The sequence below is a fragment of the Mytilus edulis genome, chromosome 12 (genome assembly GCF_963676685.1).
Source record: "Mytilus edulis chromosome 12, xbMytEdul2.2, whole genome shotgun sequence".
In the NCBI taxonomy this organism is placed as follows: domain Eukaryota; kingdom Metazoa; phylum Mollusca; class Bivalvia; order Mytilida; family Mytilidae; genus Mytilus; species Mytilus edulis.
The window spans coordinates 10,340,235-10,363,528 of record NC_092355.1 but is presented as its reverse complement, the minus strand read 5'-3'; the positions used below and the strand labels follow the sequence as shown (position 1 = coordinate 10,363,528).

At 32.9% G+C, this 23,294-nt stretch overlaps 1 protein-coding gene across 2 annotated transcripts; it reads left to right on the top strand.

The window, feature by feature from the left end:
• The first annotated feature begins 116 nt into the window (after positions 1 to 116).
• On the top strand, positions 117 to 22,301 carry LOC139497096 (dihydrolipoyllysine-residue acetyltransferase component of pyruvate dehydrogenase complex-like). Of its 2 annotated transcripts, XM_071285151.1 has the most exons (12): positions 117 to 286; positions 2,686 to 2,759; positions 3,591 to 3,817; positions 4,718 to 5,008; positions 6,144 to 6,370; positions 7,679 to 7,819; positions 8,515 to 8,558; positions 9,737 to 9,774; positions 14,313 to 14,393; positions 17,629 to 17,703; positions 18,550 to 18,614; positions 19,164 to 22,301. In XM_071285151.1, the coding sequence occupies exons 1-12, from the start codon at positions 177 to 179 to the stop codon at positions 19,291 to 19,293; spliced, it is 1,503 nt and encodes a 500-aa protein (XP_071141252.1). In that variant the 5' UTR covers positions 117 to 176; the 3' UTR covers positions 19,294 to 22,301. The 2 variants fall into 2 exon arrangements, with proteins under 2 accessions (XP_071141252.1, XP_071141251.1); XM_071285150.1 differs by lacking the exon at positions 9,737 to 9,774 and having other exon boundaries at positions 8,515 to 8,596.
• The last annotated feature ends 993 nt before the right edge of the window (positions 22,302 to 23,294 follow it).

The following is a 23,294-nucleotide window of genomic DNA, read 5'->3' as shown; positions in this document are numbered from 1 at the left end:
TGCAAACTCACAGAAAAATATAATAATTTCTCATTTTAAACCCTTAATTTCATTCTAAATTTATAATTGATCTATTTGAAAACAAAACGGAAACAAATAATCAAATAATATGTACGAAACTACCTGTGACATTGCTGCTGACATTGGACAACAAGTTGCAGACAACAAATTTCAAAATGTTTCGTCCAACACGACTTGCACGTGTATTGCTTAGACTACAAAGAAAACACAGCAACAATCTAAGAACACTTGCTACCAAAAATAATCAGTTTTATTTAAAATCAAGGTACAGACAAGAAATGTTTCACATTCGGCTTTCATGATGAAATCTGATGATCTGTTATATTATTTTATTATCTGTATGAGTACGTTGTCGATACCAATACTGGCTTTCATATAACGGTATGAGAGCGCTGCCGATTTATTGACGGGGCGTGAGAGCAGATTTAAAGTTTCTACGCTTGATGTGCGCACTACAGTGTCGTCAAAAGCTGGTTCCACTAGAATAATTATTTATCTTCTCTTGAAAAGGATTTTGACTCTTATGACAATTGTATAAACTTGTTTACGGTTGTACACAAATTTGTCTGTCATTATTAAAAAAAATACATACAAGGTCATGAAGGTCCTGCATAAAAGAGCATCACATTGACACAATAACATTTACAATGCTTATATCCTGTCTGACCTGGCCCCTTGAACTTTTGATGCATACAACAATCACTTTTCCATTGTGTCGTCAGATATTTTGTATTATGACCTCAAAATTTAAAGGAAACCCGTGTGATATCCAGTAATGGTGGACAAATAGTGATAAGGTGTATATTGACATTGACACAGCGTCAGCGTGATCAGTAACATATTTATTGACAAGATATTAATAAAATGTCTTCAAACTAGTTTTAAAGTGATGCCAGTGTATCAAACTTGTAACTTATCTCTGAACATGCAAAATGGTACAGAATGCAAAAAATAAAAAAATGGTGTTGAAATTGAATAACATTATAAATACTTTCCACAAATATTAATCAGATTTTTTGGTCATTTTATATGACAAAATATATCAACTTTATGAAAAAAAACTTGTATTTATTTACGATTAGAATTAGGTAGATTCATCATGTTCATTGAGCAGTTCAGATACATTTGTAGTTTTCAGTTAGACACATACATGTATATATAATCCATAAATCTCGTTAAGTCTCATGGAGTCAGAGATTTCATCAATATTTTATTCTAAAAAGCCTATTTTATTCATTTCCTGTTAAATATACTGTTCCCAGGCGTGATGGATATTTTAAAACCTGATCATGATTTATGAAACAAGAACATATGACCATAAAAGACTTAATTGCACTGTTAGCTATATATATAGATGGTTAGTATTTAGCTGAATTTATTTTTCTCCAAACGATGCAAGATATTTCTGAGAATTACCTTTAGACCTTGAGTAAAAATCACTTTACAGACCATTTCATTGAGTGTGTAGATAGAGGTAATATCTTTGGTTTGCTTGCTTGCTGAACCATGAAGTCATTATTAAAACAATATCCAGGCTGACTGGTTGGGATGTCTCTTTGGCACATTACCCATTTCCATTCTCAATTTTATTTGAATTAGTCTCAGTTTACTTTTTAATGAAATCTTACTATACAAATCCTTGATGAAATGCAGGACAATTAACTATTATGAGAAATTAAGATAGTGTTTCCTACAGGTGGTTTTGGTGTGTAATGGCGCCCTGCCGCGATTTCTCGACGCCCTGCCCTTTTTGGGAAAAAAATTTGGCGCCCTGCCCTAGTTTTGTCGAAATTCCTGACGCCATACCTTTACGGTACTGAAAGACATATTTTATGAATACCGCTCGAGTTATTTCCCTTCAAACGTAAACAAAAGTTCACTAGGACGCCATTTTGTAATCGATTTCGTAATCAGCTGATTAGCAAACTGCAATAGATTGAAAAGTGAATACAGATACTAATCACGCGTCCTGATTGTATCCCCCAAGTCCCAGAAACATCGTTTTGCCTAGAAGATTATGATATGACATTGTTTTGACAAGAAACTAAACCGGAAAACGATTTCAAAACATCGATTGCTTAGATCAATATTTTTGACAGCTGATAGATATCTAATTTACATAATATACATTGTTTGCATGGTTGAACAAGCCAATGAATGTCGATCATGAGACATTTGTCAAAGTGAAAAGTAAAAATTCTTTGCAAACTATTTTTAAATACAAATGCTTGACTGTACCTTAAATGAAATGAATAAAAATCCAAACTAAATTATTAAAAGCAGAATAATCCAGAAAATAAATGAATTCCTTGATGAAATGTTGTCTTTTGTTTACAAACATGTCACATGATCATTTTAGGCGGGAAAAATACTTTGGAAAACACCTAAGTAACAGACAACTATTTCTGGCTATTTATAGACATTTAAAATAAACAGCTGATATGGTAGTGCCATGAAAGTAGTAAAACTTGGTGTATCTATATTAATTTAATTTGGAAATTATTTTTGTTTATGTTACCAGATGTAACTGGAACTACACACTATTTTATTTTCGCATAAACAAAAATAATTGAAGGAAAATTCTTGCTGATGATAAACCAACATAAAAAAATAATTTGCTTCTTCATATTTTTACTTTTTCCATATTTTTTGTCTGTTTTGTAGCAACACAACCAAAGATGTGCAGCAGCTTTTACAGGTTCACAGATTGGTCCAGAACTACCGATGTTATAGTTCAGGTATGATGTTCTTACATTTTATAGCAAATACACTATCATTTATTTTTTACTTGGTGCATAAATGTGTGTTTTCTTCTTGGTTCATATAAGTGTTTTCAATATAACATGTTAGTTGAAATTTTTCTCTGACACATTTTTTGATACTGAAAACAATGATTAAACTTATGGCAACTAGTGGCAGAAAGCTTTTCTATTTTGAAAATGTATCAATCTTGATTTTTTCTTCTATAGCACCTACAATCATGACAATGTATCAGTTAAAATTGATTGTCATGATTATGTGACATAATGTGTCACTTTGCTTTCCTTCAAATTTACATGTTTTGAATGGTTGAATTTGTGGAAAGTTATAATAAAATAAACAGAAAATGTCTATGGATAGTGATCAAGGCTAAAAACGGATTTACCACCAATTTTATGAATAATTTCACTTATCATTTTGAATTTGATTAAAATTAAATTGAAATGTTGTTATTTTATTTATTATTTTGATATATGAGCTATTAAGATGCTTTTCATTTGATCTTTAAATTACTTTAATACAATAAATATGTAAGAGGAAGTATGCATATCCATTAGACTATTCCTCCAAAGTCCAAAGAACAATTGCTAATATAAGATGCCTATTATAAAATTTAAAAAAATAGAAATTAAGGGGAGTAACTCCAGAAAGTAATTTGATTTGAACCTAAAGGAAACATTAGATTGTTATTCAGTGCACATACCAAACTATTTACTAAAAAAGAGACTTAATACGAAGTTTCTAAATTTGTTCTACAAAGGAAAAGGTCACGGAAGAAAGCAAATGAATTTATCTGGTTTATTTTGTAGCCGATTTACCAGCACACACCAAGGTTTCGTTACCAGCCTTATCCCCGACCATGGAAATGGGGACTATAAATTCCTGGCAGAAAAAGGAAGGAGACAAGGTTGCTGAGGGAGATTTATTAGCAGAAATAGAAACGGATAAGGCCACTATGGGGTTTGAATCATCTGAGGAGGGTTACCTGGCCAAGATATTTCATCCAGCAGGGTCTAAAGATGTTCCCATTGGGAAGGTAGGAGAATATTGATACAGTCAATTGAAGTAAAAGAAATTGATAAATTTCATAGGTGAAGTGAGTCCTGAGCATTCTAAGCTGACTTCTGAATTCCATATTTTCCTGGGAACAAAAATTTATGTATTAAAACTTTTTGATTTTAGAAAATGAACTTGTAGTCTTAAATTGGTACTAGCTATAGACATATATATATAATGCATACTATAATATATATGGACTTTCTCCTGCAATCGAAGAACAATTCATGGCCCATAGCTGTTTTCTACTCTAAGTCTTTGTTGTTGTCTCTGACCATTTTCCTGTTTCCATTCTCTATCCTATATAGTTACAAAAAAAAAAAAAACTCAATGAGAAAAGATTAAAGATGTTTAAAAATAATAATAAAACAGCATATTTTTTTTAAGGTATGCATTTCAGGTTTTGGCTAACAAATCCTTGTTTTGAGCTCTCACCTACACAGAAGGGTTGTCTTATTTCATCAAAATATGCAACAAAATTTAATCAAAAACATATAAACATTTTTCATTGGTAAATGACAGATAATGAAAGAAGCCAACTAAGATGTAAACACAATGAATTATAATCTTATTTACTGACCCAGATTTATTATTAGGAAGGAACACACATACACTTCATATAGAAAAATAAAACCGTCAAATAAATGTAAAATGTTAAAAGTGAAGAGTATGCATTTATAAAAAAAAGTTAACAAATTTAGATTTCACTTACATTAACACTGTACTTGACACTCCTCCTAAGTTGACAGCTGTAAGTTGAGATATTAAAGTGCCTTCACTTTGTCCCATCCCATGCATATTTTTATCAGCCCTTTCTGTCTTAAAGGTAAGAACAAAATTAATATACAAATAACAATGCTAATGATTTTTTTTGTTACAGTTACTCTGTATAATAGTAGAAAATGAAGAAGATGTTACAGCATTCAAAGATTACCAGCCAACAGCAGCTGATGACCAACTTCCTAACAGTGATGCTTCTGAGCCTGCTGCACCTCCGCCTCCACCCCCTCCTAAACCATCCCCAGCGGCAGTGGCTCCACCACCAACACCAGCACCATCAAAGGCAGCCCGTCCTCCTGCAGCATCTTTGTCAGTGCCTCCATCTGGTGGCAAAGCGATAGCCTCACCATATGCAAAGAAGTTGGCAGCTGATAAGGGCATTGATCTTAGTGTTAGTATTTATAGACAATCAGGGGACTTACTTAAATAAGTGATTTTCTAAATCACTGATTCAAGTAACATTATTTCCATAAAGGTTGGAAGTTAGAGTTGTCTTTCTTTAATAATAACCTATTTAAGTAGTACAAATTAATCACTAGAAGAAGTGATTTAATTTTATTATTGTTCTAAATATAGAATACTAATGATCCAGGTACTAATTTCTAAACTTATCAGAACCAAAATCTGTGTTGTCTAGGATAATGACATAAAAATCACTTGTTTAAGTATCAGACCTCAATTTTCTTCCCAAAAATCACTTCTTTAAGTATCATTCTTTTAATAACCCCTACTAATTTCAACACCCCCAAACAGTGAAATTTTATCGTGAACAGTAGAATTTTATTACATAATCTGAAAGATGAAACCTTGAACTTCACAGGAAATATACCCCTGACACTGCTGGGAAAAATCTTTTAAGAAAGTATCAGTTCATTATGTAAAGCCATTATTATAGAATTTTTACAACTAAAATAGAATTTTCAGATAAATGATAGCATCAAAGTCATAAACCTTGCTACTTAAAAGAAGCAAAAAGTTCTTTTTTTTTTTATTTAACTAATTTAAAGATAATATTTAAACCTATGTTTTTGAAATTTTGAAAAAAACTACAAAATCCCAATTTGTAACAAAACCTCGAATTTGCTATTCAAATAAGTGATTTAAAAATCACTTATTGCAGTAAGTCCCCTGACTGATAGAGAACTATTTATTTGTATTAATATGTTAACATACTGTGCTGATTGTATGAAGCTTTTAAGTAACAGATATTTCAATTTCTAGTGATTTTTCTTGTTATATTGTATATATTAGGGACAACAACATGTACTTTAGTATTTCATGGATCGTTTTAGTATTAAATATTCATGTATATTTTTATTTCATTTATAAACACAATTTCAACCTATTTTTTTTTATATAAAATAGGTGAAAAAATCATTATTACTGCTGTGTCAGTATCCTTTGATTGGACAACAAATGTTGCTTAAAAAAAAAGTTTAAACAGCTAGTTATTAATTTTAGGAAACCTATCTTGTAGTGATTATCTCATACAATTTATAAAATTACATGATATGTTTTAAACATAGCAAGTAGCAGGCACTGGTCCAGGAGGAGAAATCAGGGCAGATGATGTACTCAACTTCTCACCATCAGCCGTGCCTACATCTGTTCCAATATCAGCACCAGAGGGAGCTTTCGTAGATATACCTCTGACCAACATGAGAAAGGTGATAGCAAAGAGATTAGTGCAGTCCAAACAGACAATTCCTCATTATTATTTAACTGTGGATGTTAATGTAGATAAAGTTTTAAGGTAATTGCATTTATAATTTATGGACTGAACACATTCCTGCTTTAGGAGAAACTTTAATTGGTTAATTTTTGAATTCCCAATTTAATTGTTTATTTTTATTTGAGAAAACTTTTATTTGATAACTTATTAAAGCATTTAAGCATGAAAAAAAAGAAGTATGAAGTTTTAAAAATAATAAAAAGTATAAAAATAACCTGCTTTAAAGGTAGAATATAACCTACAGGAATGCAATTAATTAGACACTTATGAACACTTATGCTTAAAAATACAAAAATGCCGAAAAGATCATTTCTTTAGGTCCTATCAAAATTATTGTTGTTTTAAATCAAAGGATATCCATAAGGTTTTGGTTAGGGATTTCGTGCCATAGGGTGCAAGTTAATTCTAAGCTTCTTCTATCAATAAACACTTGCCATAATGATATAGCTAATGTGGAAGGGTGAAATTTAAATGGTTTGTATGTATATAGTTTTAACTTTCAGAATTGTACTTTGATCTATATGATGTTATGTTTTTCTGTATAATAAATATCCATTGGAACGTATTTATTGGATTTGTTTACTTATTTACAGAATAGAATCTTATGTCAATAATAAAAGAATAAAGCATGCTGTTTTGTTTATCTTTAGCATATAAAGATAAACAAAACAGCATGCTTTATTCTTTTAAGACATATCTTGACATAAGATTCTATTCTGTAAATAAGTAAACAAATCCAATAAATACGTTCCAATGGATATTATATAACAAAGTGACCAATACTGACCATCAGTACAACTAATTAAGTTGATGACCTGAGTTCTGGTATGTGAACCCTTTAAATGTCTATTCATTGTACTGATGGTCAGTATTGGTCACTTTGTCCATTCTTATTGGTCAGTTAAATCACATGTATATGTGTGGAGGGAAATCTCTTTGTTCTTTAAAAGTATTCTTTTGGTTTTACTCAGCATGAAGGCAGACATTTTGAACCATATATACTTATTCATATTCTGATGTCCATTTGAGTCTTTATACTCAGCCACTGTGTTACTTTATCACCATATTATTCATTTAGGTATTTATGATTACTCACATATATTTAATTGTCATTTAATTAATAGTTCTAGTGTATTTGAAATGAGTGATTGATTGACTGACGGATAATACAGCTAAATTGGTTAAATGGTTAAAAACTATATAAATACAAACCATTTAAATTTCACCCTTCCACACTAAGAGAATTGAAAGTGGTGTCTAGCACCAAAAATCAATCAACCGTAGATATTCTTGTTTATATCTAAATTTTGTACGTTTTCTTTTTATCAGATTACGTAAAGAACTGAATGAGATTTTATCAAAAGACAACATAAAATTATCTGTTAATGATTTCATCATAAAAGCATCAGCATTATCGTGTAAAAAGATTCCAGAGGCCAACTCATCGTGGATGGACGACTCAATACGACAGTAAGTATTTTAAATGGCCCGCTGCATTTGTTTGCACCTATTCTGGGTTAGCAGTCTGGTGTTCAGAAGTTGACATTTGTTGATTTAATTCAGGGGTGTTTCTCATTTTAATATAGATTAGACAATTGTGTTTCCCATTTGAACAGTGTTACACTAGTCATTTTTGAGGCCATTTAAAGCTTGCTTTTCATAAAACCAAGGCGCCCTGTTGAAGACAGTACTTTGACCTATAATGGGTTACTTTTACAAATGTGACTTGGATGGAGAGTTGTCTCAGACTTGCTTGTATTCCATATTTCAAATGGCAAGTAATTTAGAAAAGCAGCCAAGGGAAATAATTACAACTCAAATGACCTCATATGGAACATATGAATTGAGAAGCAGTGTATTTTTTTTTATCTTTATGCCCCACCTTACAAAGAATGGGAGCTTTGTGTTTTTTGGTCTGCATTGCATCCCTCCTGTTTGTGCCTTTTATATGGTTTAAGATTTTATGAAGCAAGTTTTCAATGAAGCTGTGGTCTCAAAGCTCATGATCATTATTATGTATCTTTAATAGATTGTATGTTAAGTTTTGACAGCAATTTCAATCTGCTTTATAACTATATATATAGATTGATTATTTGATGATGTCGTTGTATATATGTCCCTCTGGAAAAGATACATATATATATGATTATGTTTTATTTTTTCAGATATAATATAGTAGATGTAAATGTAGCAGTAGCAACGCCAGCAGGTTTAATAACACCAATAGTATCACGGGCAGATATCAAGGTGGGTAACAGTAGACAACTGGTTTAATAACTCCTATAGTATCACGGGCAGATATCAAGGTGGGTAACAGTAGACAACTGGTTTAATAACACCTATAGTATCACGGGCAGATATCAAGGTGGGTAACAGTAGACAACTGGTTTAGTAACACCTATAGTATCACGGTCAGATATCAAGGTGGGTAACAGTAGACAACTGGTTTAATAACACCTATAGATCAAGGGCAGATATCAAGGTGGGTAACAGTAGACAACTGGTTTAATAACACCTATAGTATCACGGGCAGATATCAAGGTGGGTAACAGTAGACAACTGGTTTAATAACACCTATAGTATCACGGGCAGATATCAAGGTGGGTAACAGTAGACAACTGGTTTAATAACACCTATAGTATCACGGGCAGATATCAAGGTGGGTAACAGTAGACAACTGGTTTAGTAACACCTATAGTATCACGGTCAGATATCAAGGTGGGTAACAGTAGACAACTGGTTTAATAACACCTATAGATCAAGGGCAGATATCAAGGTGGGTAACAGTAGACAACTGGTTTAATAACACCTATAGTATCACGGGCAGATATCAAGGTGGGTAACAGTAGACAACTGGTCTAATAACACCTATAGTATCATGGGCAGATATCAAGGTGGGTAACAGTATACAACTGGTTTAATAACACCTATAGTATCAAGGGCAGATTTCAAGGTGGGTTACAGTAGACAACTGGTTTAATAACACCTATAGTATCACGGGCAGATATCAAGGTGGGTAACAGTATACAACTGGTTTAATAACACCTATAGTATCACGGGCAGATATCAAGGTGGGTAACAGTAGACAACTGGTTTAATAACACCTATAGTATCACGGGCAGATATCAAGGTGGGTAACAGTAGACAACTGGTTTAATAACACCTATAGTATCACGGGCAGATATCAAGGTGGGTAACAGTAGACAACTGGTTTAATAACACCTATAGTATCAAGGGCAGATATCAAGGTGGGTAACAGTATACAATTGGTTTAATAACACCTATAGTATCACGGGCAGATATCAAGGTGGGTAACAGTATACAACTGGTTTAATAACACCTATAGTATCACGGTCAGATATCAAGGTGGGTAACAGTAGACAGCAGGTTTAATAACACCTATAGTATCAAGGGCAGATATCAAGGTGGGTAACAGTATACAACTGGTTTAATAACACCTATAGTATCAAGGTCAGATATCAAGGTGGGTAACAGTAGACAACTGGTTTAATAACACCTATAGTATCAAGGGCAGATATCAAGGTGGGTAACAGTAGACAACTGGGTTAATAACACCTATAGTATCACGGTCAGATATCAAGGTGGGTAACAGTAGACAACTGGTTCAATAACACCTATAGTATCACGGGCAGATATCAAGGTGGGTAACAGTAGACAACTGGTTCAATAACACCTATAGTATCACGGGCAGATATCAAGGTGGGTAACAGTAGACAACTGGTTTAATAACACCTATAGTATCACGGGCAGATATCAAGGTGGGTAACAGTAGACAACTGGTTTAATAACACCTATAGTATCACGGGCAGATATCAAGGTGGGTAACAGTAGACAACTGGTTTAATAACACCTATAGTATCACGGGCAGATATCAAGGTGGGTAACAGTAGACAACTGGTTCAATAACACCTATAGTATCAAGGGCAGATATCAAGGCGGGTAACAGTAGACAACTGGTTCAATAACACCTATAGTATCAAGGGCAGATATCAAGGTGGGTAACAGTAGACAACCGGTTCAATAACACCTATAGTATCACGGGCAGATATCAAGGTGGGTAACAGTAGACAACCGGTTTAATAACACCTATAGTATCACGGGCAGATATCAAGGTGGGTAACAGTAGACAACCGGTTTAATAACACCTATAGTATCACGGGCAGATATCAAGGTGGGTAACAGTAGACAACCGGTTTAATAACACCTATAGTATCACGGGCAGATATCAAAGATGGGTAACAGTAGACAACTGGTTCAATAACACCTATAGTATCAAGGGCAGATATCAAGGTGGGTAACAGTAGACAACTGGTTTAATAACACCTATAGTATCACGGGCAGATATCAAGGTGGGTAACAGTAGACAACCGGTTTAATAACACCTATAGTATCACGGGCAGATATCAAGGTGGGTAACAGTAGACAACCGGTTTAATAACACCTATAGTATCACGGGCAGATATCAAGGTGGGTAACAGTAGACAACCGGTTTAATAACACCTATAGTATCACGGGCAGATATCAAAGATGGGTAACAGTAGACAACTGGTTCAATAACACCTATAGTATCAAGGGCAGATATCAAGGTGGGTAACAGTAGACAACTGGTTTAATAACACCTATAGTATCACGGGCAGATATCAAGGTGGGTAATAGTAGACAACCGGTTTAATAACACCTATAGTATCACGGGCAGATATCAAGGTGGGTAACAGTAGACAACCGGTTTAATAACACCTATAGTATCACGGGCAGATATCAAGGTGGGTAACAGTAGACAACCGGTTTAATAACACCTATAGTATCACGGGCAGATATCAAAGATGGGTAACAGTAGACAACCGGTTCAATAACACCTATAGTATCAAGGGCAGATATCAAGGTGGGTAACAGTAGACAACTGGTTTAATAACACCTATAGTATCACGGGCAGATATCAAGGTGGGTAACAGTAGACAACTGGTTCAATAACACCTATAGTATCACCGGCAGATATCAAGGTGGGTAACAGTAGACAACTGGTTTAATAACACCTATAGTATCACCGGCAGATATCAAGGTGGGTAACAGTAGACAACTGGTTTAATAACACCTATAGTATCACGGGCAGATATCAAGGTGGGTAACAGTAGACAACTGGTTTAATAACACCTATAGTATCACGGGCAGATATCAAGGTGGGTAACAGTAGACAACTGGTTCAATAACACCTATAGTATCACCGGCAGATATCAAGGTGGGTAACAGTAGACAACTGGTTCAATAACACCTATAGTATCACGGGCAGATATCAAGGTGGGTAACAGTAGACAACTGGTTTAATAACACCTATAGTATCACGGGCAGATATCAAGGTGGGTAACAGTAGACAACTGGTTTAATAACACCTATAGTATCACGGGCAGATATCAAGGTGGGTAACAGTAGACAACTGGTTTAATAACACCTATAGTATCACGGGCAGATATCAAGGTGGGTAACAGTAGACAACTGGTTCAATAACACCTATAGTATCAAGGGCAGATATCAAGGTGGGTAACAGTAGACAACCGGTTGAATAACACCTATAGTATCACGGGCAGATATCAAGGTGGGTAACAGTAGACAACCGGTTCAATAACACCTATAGTATCAAGGGCAGATATCAAGGTGGGTAACAGTAGACAACTGGTTTAATAACACCTATAGTATCACGGGCAGATATCAAGGTGGGTAACAGTAGACAACTGGTTTAATAACACCTATAGTATCACGGGCAGATATCAAGGTGGGTAACAGTAGACAACCAGTTTAATAACACCTATAGTATCAAGGGCAGATATCAAGGTGGGTAACAGTAGACAACCGGTTTAATAACACCTATAGTATCAAGGGCAGAAATCAATGTGGGTAACAGTATACAACTGGTTTAATAACACCTATACAGTGTTCTCCCCAGGCCGTTTTAGCGTCGCGGTACCGCGACGCTATATTTTTTCACCGTGATGCTATAATAATTCCCGCGACGCTATAATTATTTTGAAGATGCTATTTTACTTGTCCTCAATTTTGAACTTTCATCTATTATCGATTATGATCATAAAAATTATATCACCTTTAATTGCAATCCCTTTAAGTCGGACACTAAAGGCAATTAAGAGATTAAATAGCTAGGTGTTAATTGCCCTCAGGTTGATAACTGTTTGGATGCGAATATCCCAAGCCGACACTTGTGACATGACTAATACCACGTGTCTGCAATCACCAATATCGACATGGAAAAATGCAATCACAAAACAATTCGAAATCTACGCGTTTTGTATTACGAAATTTCAAAGATTGAAACGATTTTTATTTTTTTTAAAAAGGTCGTTTATTTGTGCAACTCTCTCTTTCTCTTCTGGTAATACGAGAGCGAGAATTTTGGTTTAGAGCTAAAATAAGTTTAATACTTCTTTAAAAAGTTATCATAATTGGCTTAAGTTTATGTTTAATCCATTTAATGCATTAAAAGCGTCTTATTTATTCACAATCTCTTGTCAAACAATGTTTATTCTCGGACTCATTTTCGTAAATTTTACTACGGCCGCCATTGCACATTTTTGTGTAAACTACGGATCGGAACCGGACCAGATATGACAAAAATCCGCATTTTCACGATAATGACAACAGATGGACAGTAGACAGAAAAATTAAACCAAGAGAGAAAACTACGCATTAACAGACTATTTGTATATATGACTGATGTAAAGATAAGAAACAACTGGGACTAATTCATTGAGTGGCATGAAACAATGAATTTCATAAACATGATAAAAAAAAGTTTTTAAATTGATTTTTTTTTTTGCTTCTTTTTCTACTTAATCTTTACTTCATATAATATTAAAAGTAGTTAATTTTGTGTACTAGATAATTTAGTTTTGTATATATACAGGTTGCACTCATTCATTCATTTGACTTATTGTTGGGTATTAAACTGAAACCACATATTTATTTTTATTTGGCACAAGAGGAAAAAAATAATTCTGTAACTATAAATGAATAAAGAAGACATAAACTGAAACAACTGTTTTTGTGGTTATAGTTTAATTGTATTCTCAGTTATGAATTGACCAATATAAACTAAAACATATAAAGGAAATAGAGCATCAACACGACGCGACAAACGACATTAAAAAAAATACAGTTATTTTTTTTTACGCAAAATGTGATGCTATCCAAAATTTCTGGGGAGAACACTGCTATAGTATCAAGGGCAGATATCAAGGTGGGTAACAGTATACAAGTGGTTTAATAACATCTATAGTATCGAGGGCAGATATCAAGGTGGGTAACAGTATACAACTGGTTTAATAACACCTATAGTATCACGGGCAGATATCAAGGTGGGTAACAGTAGACAACTGGTTTAATAACTCCTATAGTATCACGGGCAGATATCAAGGTGGGTAACAGTAGACAACTGGTTTAATAACACCTATAGTATCAAGGGCAGATATCAAAGTGGGTAATAGTAGACAACTGGTTTAATAACACCTATAGTATCACAAGCAGATATCAGGGTGGGTAACAGTATACAACTGGTTTAATAACACCTATAGTATCAAGGGCAGATATCAATGTGGGTAACAGTAGACAACTGGTTTAATAACACCTATAGTATCAAGGGCAGATATCAAGGTGGGTAACAGTATACAACTGGTTTAATAACACCTATAGTATCAAGGGCAGATATCAAGGTGGGTAATGGATATTTGGTTTCAAGTTATATGTACAGCTTGATTCAAAGTAGACAACTTAATCATGCACCAGGAGTTCTTGAAGTAAAATGTATAAAATGGTAGTGACCACATATATATACTATGAATGAACCAAAAGTTTGCTTTGCTTTAACCAACCATATAGTTATTGTAACAAAATACTAAGTATGATGTCGAAAATAACTTTTGAATGTTTTTTTCAGGGACTATCACAAATTAGCCAGGATGTTTTAGCTTTAGCAACAAAAGCAAAAGAAGGAAAATTACAGCCTCATGAATATCAGGTATTTTAATATGACTTAATGGTTATAATCTCTATTGGAATACATGAAAGGTTTATATTTGAAATAATGCTGTCTTTTTAACCGGATTTTTGTGACAAAAATGTCGGTTATTGATTTGGGGATGTACGGCGGGCGGGCGGGCGGGCGGGCGGCAATCAAATGTTGTCTGTGTATTAACTCATGAACCGTTCAACCAAAGCTTTTAAAATTTTAATATGTTATTACTGACAACTATACGAAGGTCAAGTTCAATAATGGCGATTTTGACTTTTACCGTTCAGGAGTTATGGTTCTTGAAAGGCGGCAATCAAATGTTGTCCGTGCATTAACTCATGAACCGTTCAACCAAAGCTTTTAAAATTTTAATATGTTATTACTGACAACTATACGAAGGTCAAGTTCAATAATGGCGATTTTGACTTTTACCGTTCAGGAGTTATGGTTTTTGAAAGGCGGCAATCAAATGTTGTCCGTGCATTAACTCATGAACCGTTCAACCAAAGCTTTTAAAATTTTAATATGTTATTACTGACAACTATACGGAGGTCAAGTTCAATAATGGCGATTTTGACTTTTACCGTTCAGGAGTTATGGTTCTTGAAAGATTGAAAAATGGAGTTTTCAGTCGTGTCCGTGCATTTACTCATGAACTGTTTTACCAAAGCTTCCCAAATTTTAATATGTTGTTACTGATGACAGAATGGAGGTCAAGTATAATAATGACGATTTTGACTTTTACCGTTCAGGAGTTATGGTTCTTGAAAGATTGAAAAATGGAGTTTCCAGTCGTGTCCGTGCATTTATGCATGAACTGTTCTACCAAAGCTTCTGAAATTTTAATATGCTGTTACTGATGACAAAATGGAGGTCAAGTTTAATAATGACGATTTTGACTTTTACCGTTCAGGAGTTATGGTTCTTGAAAGATTGAAAAATGGTGTTTCCCGTCGTGTCCGTGCATTTTCTCATGAACCATTCAACCAAAGCTTTTGAAATTTTAATATGTTGTTACTGATGACAAAATAGAGGTCAAGTTCCATAATGACGATTTTGACTTTTACTGTTCAGGAGTTATGGTTCTTGAAAGATCGTAAAATGGCGTTTCCATTCACGTTGTTGCATTTACTCATGAACCATTCAATCTAAGCTTTTCAAATATTATTATTTCAAAATGTTGATACTGATGACAAAATAGAGGTCAAATTTGATATTGATGATTTTCACTTTCACCATTCATCAGTAATGGTTCTTGTGATATTGCCAGGACACAAATAAATGTAAATAAATCCGGTTTGCTGTTGTTGTGACAGCCTCTTGTTATTTATTTTTTTAAAGTAATTGACTTTTATTTGATATCTGCTTTTTCACAATTTACTTGATTGACAGTATTAACTGTGTATCCCTGTTATTAGTTACTGAATTTTCAGTGGGAAAGCTCAGTAAAAAGTAATCAAATATTATAAGTACAGTAAAACCTGTATAAACCGGCCGGCTACGGGACTATGAAAAAGGGCCGGTTTGGGCAGTGAGCCGGTTTATTCAGGTTTCCGTATCGACCGAAAGTTAATGACTTGTGACGTCCGATAGTTTGCATATAAAAGTTCTCTTTGATAGTTAAGAATATCTGATCAATTAAAATATTTTCACTTCGTTTTCCATTGTTTACATTTGCATCCTAATGCTCGCGTTGTTTGGATTGTGAGACGAGAGTTTCGATTTAATTCCATGATCATTTATTTGAAATGTTGGAATGGCCGATCAAAAAGCCAGAATATTATCAAACGTAATCTCATCACTATTGAAACGTTGTCGTACAGTTTACTATACCCATTGATTGTTGTCATCTGGGTGGTTTTCATTATCAAGGTCATTTGTTTAGGGGTTCACAGCAGGGAACCCAGGGTTTCGACATCACGTTGTAAATTTCTTATGCTGCGATTTAAATTTGTTTATCCAAGTTAACGTTACAAAACGTAAGTTAAATCCGAGATATGTTCGGTGTCTTGTCGTTTAATTGACACGTTTATAATGTTTTAATAAATAATACAGCTCACTACTGTACGATTGAAAGTTCACTTCACAGTTTAACACCTGACTAATTGATTAATTATCCTGAAAAGTCATATTGTATAAAGTAAACAATTATGTTTTGATTGCATATCGATCAGTGAAATTAATTAGACAAACCGGTTTTGACAGGTAATAATTAATGTAATTAAGAGTATTGGGACTTCATAATTAGACCGGAATTCGGAATACACAGGGTCCGGTTTACAAAGGGTATTTTAACAAAGACTTTGAAGGGAAAAAAATGGGACTTTCATTTTCGGCCGGAATGTACAGGAAGCCGGTTTATTCAGGGTCCGGTTTAATCAGGTTTGACTGTATTAACAGTTATATTACACATATAATGTACAGTGAATAAGTATAAAATTTCTTGGTATAAATCACAAATAATTCTTTAATTTCAGGCTGTATATTATAATTGTAAATATATTTTTGGCAGATGTCATATTGAGAAAATAAAATGAGCATAACGTATAACATGAACTTATTATTTTTATTCTACTATTAAGGTGGTACCCAACACCTTAACTAAAATTAATATGGCTCGTTTCATTTTTATAAAATTTGGACAAAGTATTTACTTTGACCCTTTGACAAAAATATAAAAATTTCAAAAAGTTTGAACCAACCGTTTTATCAGAAAAATTACACTGGTTATATAGCAGTTTGACAAGCACTTATTTTGATCATCGAGAAGCTTAATATTCCCTAAACAACACAATGTAATTAAAACGTTTAGCTGATTTTACAGAGTTATCTCCCTGTAGTGTTGGGTACCACCTTAAATGTGATATATGAGCTGTGTCAGAAATCAACCTTATGCAAGTGTAATAAATATGTAAATGTATAAGACTAATTGATTATGGCACATTCATAAAAAAAAACCGATGAAATAAAAGATAAAGTATGGTCGATTTTGTAGTATTAGATAAACAGTTCAACTTGCAAACAGTCCCAGACTTTCAGTTGAAAAACTGAAATGGATTAACAGATGTATTGATGTTGATTTGCATAAGTGAAAAAAGAAGATGTGGTATAATGCCAATGAGAAAACTCTTTACAAAATACCAAATGACATAGAAATTAACAACTATGGGATAAGGTTGATTTCTATTGGAAGCAGCTCATGTTTATGTTATATGTAAATCTCTTCTATTTTATTTTTCAGGGAGGAACATTCACAATCTCTAACTTAGGAATGTTTGGTATTAAATCATTTTCTGCAGTCATCAATCCCCCTCAGGTATAGTCATAATTCAAGATTTATTTTAAAATTTCAAGTTTGTATTTATTTTTAGTGCAAGTTTGACCCATTAATTGGTTTGTTTTTTCTGACATGTGAGAAAAAAATTGCATTGAAATACCTTATTGTAAGATAGGTGAATTTCAAGATGAAAGGAAAGAGTGAAAATATTGTTTAGAAGGAAAAATCAGATTAAAGGGTGATTTTAAACAATTTAAATCTTTTGGGGTATAGTGGGGGGAAACAGGCCAGGTCACATGGCTTCACATCGTTTACATTACAGAAAACATAAATTGCAACAACCATCTTTTTTAACTTGCCTGTGATTTATTAAAATAACTCTTTTTGTATAAAATACATTGGCAATCATACCACATCTTCTTTTTTATATCTTAGTAAAGTGATTTATTTTATGAAGAATACATATTGCATAATAAATGAAGCTTATCACACAGTTTTTAATAAGTAATTACATAAGAAACAATTCATGGCTGCCATTTTAATTCTCATATGACATATACAGTAATTTGTCAACAATAAAAGACATCTTTACAAGATTTTGTTTTGGCTGTTCATTTTACCCACAGATAATTTTATTAATAACATTAGAAAAGAGATGACTATATTGTATTTGAAGTTGACCTACATGTAATGTGGTTTTTACTATCAACAATTGAATTTACCTGGCTGTATAAATAAGATGGATGTAAAGCTGGACAGCCAATTTTGTGTATCAATGTGTTTGCCCTCAAGGTTGATATTCTTTAATTATACTGGTTGAAAATATATAGGTTGATGTATTCACTTATAGAAATTTTAAAATAATAAGATATGATGTATTTTCAGGCCTGTATTTTAGCAATAGGTGGTGCAGAGAAAAGACTAGTGGTAGACGAAGACAGTGATAAAGGGTAGGTTACTCTGTAGAAACTATTTTAAAGAGCCCACTATATATAGACCCCAGTGAGAGAGTGAGAAAGTTAAGCCATTGTAGGAAACATAGATTTTCATTGCACTTTTTGGAAGGAGGCAAAGTACATTTATCATGAAATAGTTTCTTCTGGGCCTGATGTACAGGAAAATTTCAGAAATCTTCAGAATTAAAAGTTATCTCAAATAAACAATGTTTTGTCACATAATTTTTTGAAAAATGAATGAAGCAAATGTCCAGTACAATTCTTGAATATCTGGAATGGGCTGTGGACAGTCTTCTTTAAAAATAAATCATGGTTTATAATATCAGTCTTAATACATCATGGCAGGGTGCATATTACTTGGATCTTACATGTTATTCTAATTAGGATTCAACATTTTACTGTCAAAATACATAGGTTCCTAATGGGAACTCTGCCTCTTCACCAATAAAAAAACGACTTAATGAAGTTAAGAGTGCTAAATATGACATTAAAAACCAGCAATCATTTAATCTGAAAACAAAATTTCTCTGTTATATATTTCAGTTACAGCTCAGCCAATATGATGTCTGTGACATTAAGTTGTGACCATCGAGTAGTGGACGGGGCAGTCGGAGCACAATGGCTAGCAGAGTTTAGGAAATTCATGGAACGTCCTGAGACCATGTTATTATAGCTGTGTTATACCTAGGGATTTTAAATTTTAGTGTTGACAGTGCTGTTAATAATATCATGATATAAAAGTGCTGTTTGTGTAAAATGAAACGAAATGGACATCAGACTTGAATTGATTTTCATCATTTTATAGTGACCGTTAATTTATTAAACATTCTGATCAACTGACAATATAATAGATTGGTCTGTTTATTAAAGTACATTTGTAATTAAGAAATCTAAAATATTTATTCTTGACAGATGGAAACATTTTTAGCAGTTACAGTATTGTTATGTTTGAAGTAATTATTTTTACTATTTATAATTATGACATAAGTAAGTTCTTGAATATCTGGACTGTATTGTTTATTTTATTAGTAAGATTTACAATTATGACAGTTGTATCAAGGAATAATAATCTTAGAAAGTTATAATAAAGTGCTATTCTATGAATATCAATTTTTATCTAGAATTCTACTGAATTTAATTGTAACATGACAATTAAAGAAAGAATTCTTACCTGAAGAATATGATATTAAACAAATCTGTCAGATAATTGATTGATTTTTAAGCAAAACAAATACATCCTGTGTTTTAGCTAACATGTTGGAAAGATAAGGTATGGTAGGCATGCAAATAAGAATATGCATCACATCAGCCAGTTAAAATATAAATTTTGAATCAGAATAAAAATAGATAATAGTTCTGGACTCTGCAAGTATATGGAAGGAGAATGCTGTTTAATATAAGTTAATGAATCTCATTTTGTTTCCTTGAAAGTATTCATATATTTCTAGAACATGTCTTTTTGAACAGCAAATTTAAGCTGATGACATGCTTTGTTCTGAGGGCATTCTAAAAAAACAGAACATTTATATTTTGTTGTTGATTTTTTTTGCATTAGGTAAGAAATTTATATTTAAATTATCCAATAAAATGATATATATGCAGGGATCTCCATGGATGAAAATTGAACGATGGAGAAACTTTCACCATTACAAACCGTGTCTATGCTGTATAGTGAAGCGCGATCAAAAGTATTTTATCCCTCCATACAAGGAATGGTGAACATGCTAATTCATTGCTTATTCAAATTATATTTATTTGAATTTTCATTATACCTGTAGAATTAGAAGTATCAATATTTTCATTTATTTCCGTTTTTAACTATTCAAATGCCAAGTCTTCATGGTTCCCCCTTAAGTCGAGAATGACCAAAAGCCGTCATGAAGGGTCCCATGTAGATTTCTTGTATTTTTGGTAATTGTTATGGGGGTTAAAAATCATATGATGTGGAACTCAAATTCAGAACCCATTACCGGTATGGCTGATTTGCAGCAACAACAAAACGATTCGTACGGTTTATGTAAAAGGTTTAAAGAGATTTGTAAAGCAAATGTTGACAAATGAAAAGGTTTTTAATGACTTTATCTGGCAAAGTGATGCTGTGCAACATGCATCTTTCGAGTCTGAATAGAAAGCGGAAACGCGGATGTATCAATCTGATTGTAATATACGAAATGAATTCGGAATTACGATACGATATTTCTTTACAGGAAATATTTAGGTTTTTACTTGCAAACTTTTAAAGTAATTCTAAATTATCATTACAGCAGTACTCGAGTTATTTGCGATGAAATATTATTTACTGTTTTGCGTCTTATTATGTACTTCTTATAAAAGGGGGATCCTGATTGCGTAAGTCAAAATAAAGCACGTGTTCGACTTGTTAAACTGTTTTCTTTGTAACTGGATTATTAATTTATTTATTTAATCTAAATTATCATAATCAATTGCTGAAACTTAGTTGATTAATTCGACAAATGGATCGTCTATCCTCAGATAGTATTCTCCTGTCTGGTTTGTTGATCTACCTGTACAAGCTCAGGTACAAGTGATTAGCGATCTTAATCCGGATATCCCTCAGGCGTTAGAACTGTATTGGATTATAACATAAAAAGCCTAAGGGTAATGCAATTACATGCATTTGATTATAATTTATAAAAAAAATGGCGTCGGAGTACAAAAAAGCGATGAAGTTTTGAACGATGGCGGAAGACAATTTAACGATGGCGCAAGACAATTTAACGATGGCGCGAGTCATTTGACGATGGCGCAAGACATTTAAACGAAACAGGCCATGGAGATCCCTGATATGCTAAACACAATTTGTCTGTAGACTGATGTTGGACATGAATTATCTTCCCTTTTTGATGCTACCTGAACTCATTATCTACCCTTATATGTTGATTATTTTTTGTTTTTCCTTTTTTTATTTGAACTCTCTCATTTGGACTTTCACTTAAAACTGTATTGTAATTTTTTTGTTCATGGGATTTTTTAATGTTTCTTTTGTTTTCTCTTGTGAGCTGTGGCCATTTTAAATCTGTTTTCCATCTGGGATGTTAGAAGTTCCCTTGTTTGTGTGAACTATAATTACGCTGCATAGTGCATACATTCAAAGTAATTCTGAGATTCACCGATGCTCATTTTCAATTACATGATATTTTGTTGTAAAATAACAGGTTATTTAAAAAAATATAAAAGATCATGTGTTTTTGACAGTAGTTATGAAAGTAAATCCAGAAATTTAGAAAGGTTTTTTTCTTTATTTGAACGGAAAGCAAAAAAAAAAGATTTCATTTGAAGGGATGACATACCAAGAAGAAGAGAAAATTTAGAATTATTGCCTAAAAATTGGTGAATATTGATTCTGGTATGAATAAGAATGATATCCTACTAAGGTCAATTGTCACCAATATTTTTGCAGTAACTCTTCATTATAACACACAGTGATATTATCTGTTACTAAATATCTGTTTTTAATTTATCAGAACTTTTGTATAATCAGTGTGAGAATCTGATAAAATTATACTTAGTTTGTTCAGTTTCCGTTGTAATTATCTATATATCATGTTTGTGTAAAATACTTGTCAGTAAAACAAAAGTATAAACGTGAACAGTTTTGATGATGTTGTTAGTAGACATTTTATCAGTTAATGATTGGTTCATTAAAATGTGATATGAATATTTAGATTTGTCTTTTGTTTGCCAACAAGACCATATTTTATCTTTATATTAGTTTGAATCTGAAACCCACCACAATCTATCTGTATGTGCCTTTTCCCATGTAATTCAGTGGTTGTCTTTTGTTTGCCTACAAGACCATATTTTATCTTTATATTAGTTTGAATCTGAAACCCACCACAATCTATCTGTATGTGCCTTTCCCATGTAATTTCAGTGGTTGTCTTTTGTTTGCCTACAAGACCATATTTTATCTTTATATTAGTTTGAATCTGAAACCCTCCACAATCTATCTGTATGTGCCTTTCCCATGTAATTCAGTGGTTGTCTTTTGTTTGCCAACAAGACCATATTTTATCTTTATATTAGTTTGAATCTGAAACCCTCCACAATCTATCTGTATGTGCCTTTCCCATGTAATTCAGTGGTTGTCTTTTGTTTGCCAACAAGACCATATTTTATCTTTATATTAGTTTGAATCTGAAACCCTCCACAATCTATCTGTATGTGCCTTTCCCATGTAATTCAGTGGTTGTTGTATGTTGCTGTAAATCATATTTGTTTTCAGTGCATTGTTTTAAACATAAATCAGATCATTAGTGTTTTTGTTTGAATTGTCTTACATTTTCATTTTGATACCTTTTACAGCAAATTATGCAGTATAAGTTTTGATCATTGTTGAAGGCCATACCATGACCTATACTTGTAAAATTCTATGTCATTTAGTCTCTGGTGGAGAGTTGTCACAATCATACCACTTCCTGTTAATTTTGTTTGATGCTTATTTCCTAGATTATTTCCCAGATGTTAAAGAACAGCTTTTATTTATCAGTAACTATTTTTATGACTAATTTGTATATCAATCCTTTTTTATGATTTGAAGGAATACAACTATTTAAATGTGATTGGTCTGTTAGAGAATTTCTTTGTTGGTTTATACTTTGATATACTGTGACAGGGAGATAATTATTAATTGTTTATATGACTTGAATATCT

Coding starts and splice junctions, on each gene's coding strand:
- LOC139497096 (XM_071285151.1), top strand. CDS start 177: ATGTTTCGTCCAACACGACTTGCACGTGTATTGCTTAGACTACAAAGA. Junction 8,559..9,736: donor AGCAGTAGCAACGCCAGCAG/GTTTAATAACAC, acceptor AGTAGACAGCAG/GTTTAATAACACCTATAGTA. Junction 9,775..14,312: donor TATCAAGGGCAGATATCAAG/GTGGGTAACAGT, acceptor TGTTTTTTTCAG/GGACTATCACAAATTAGCCA.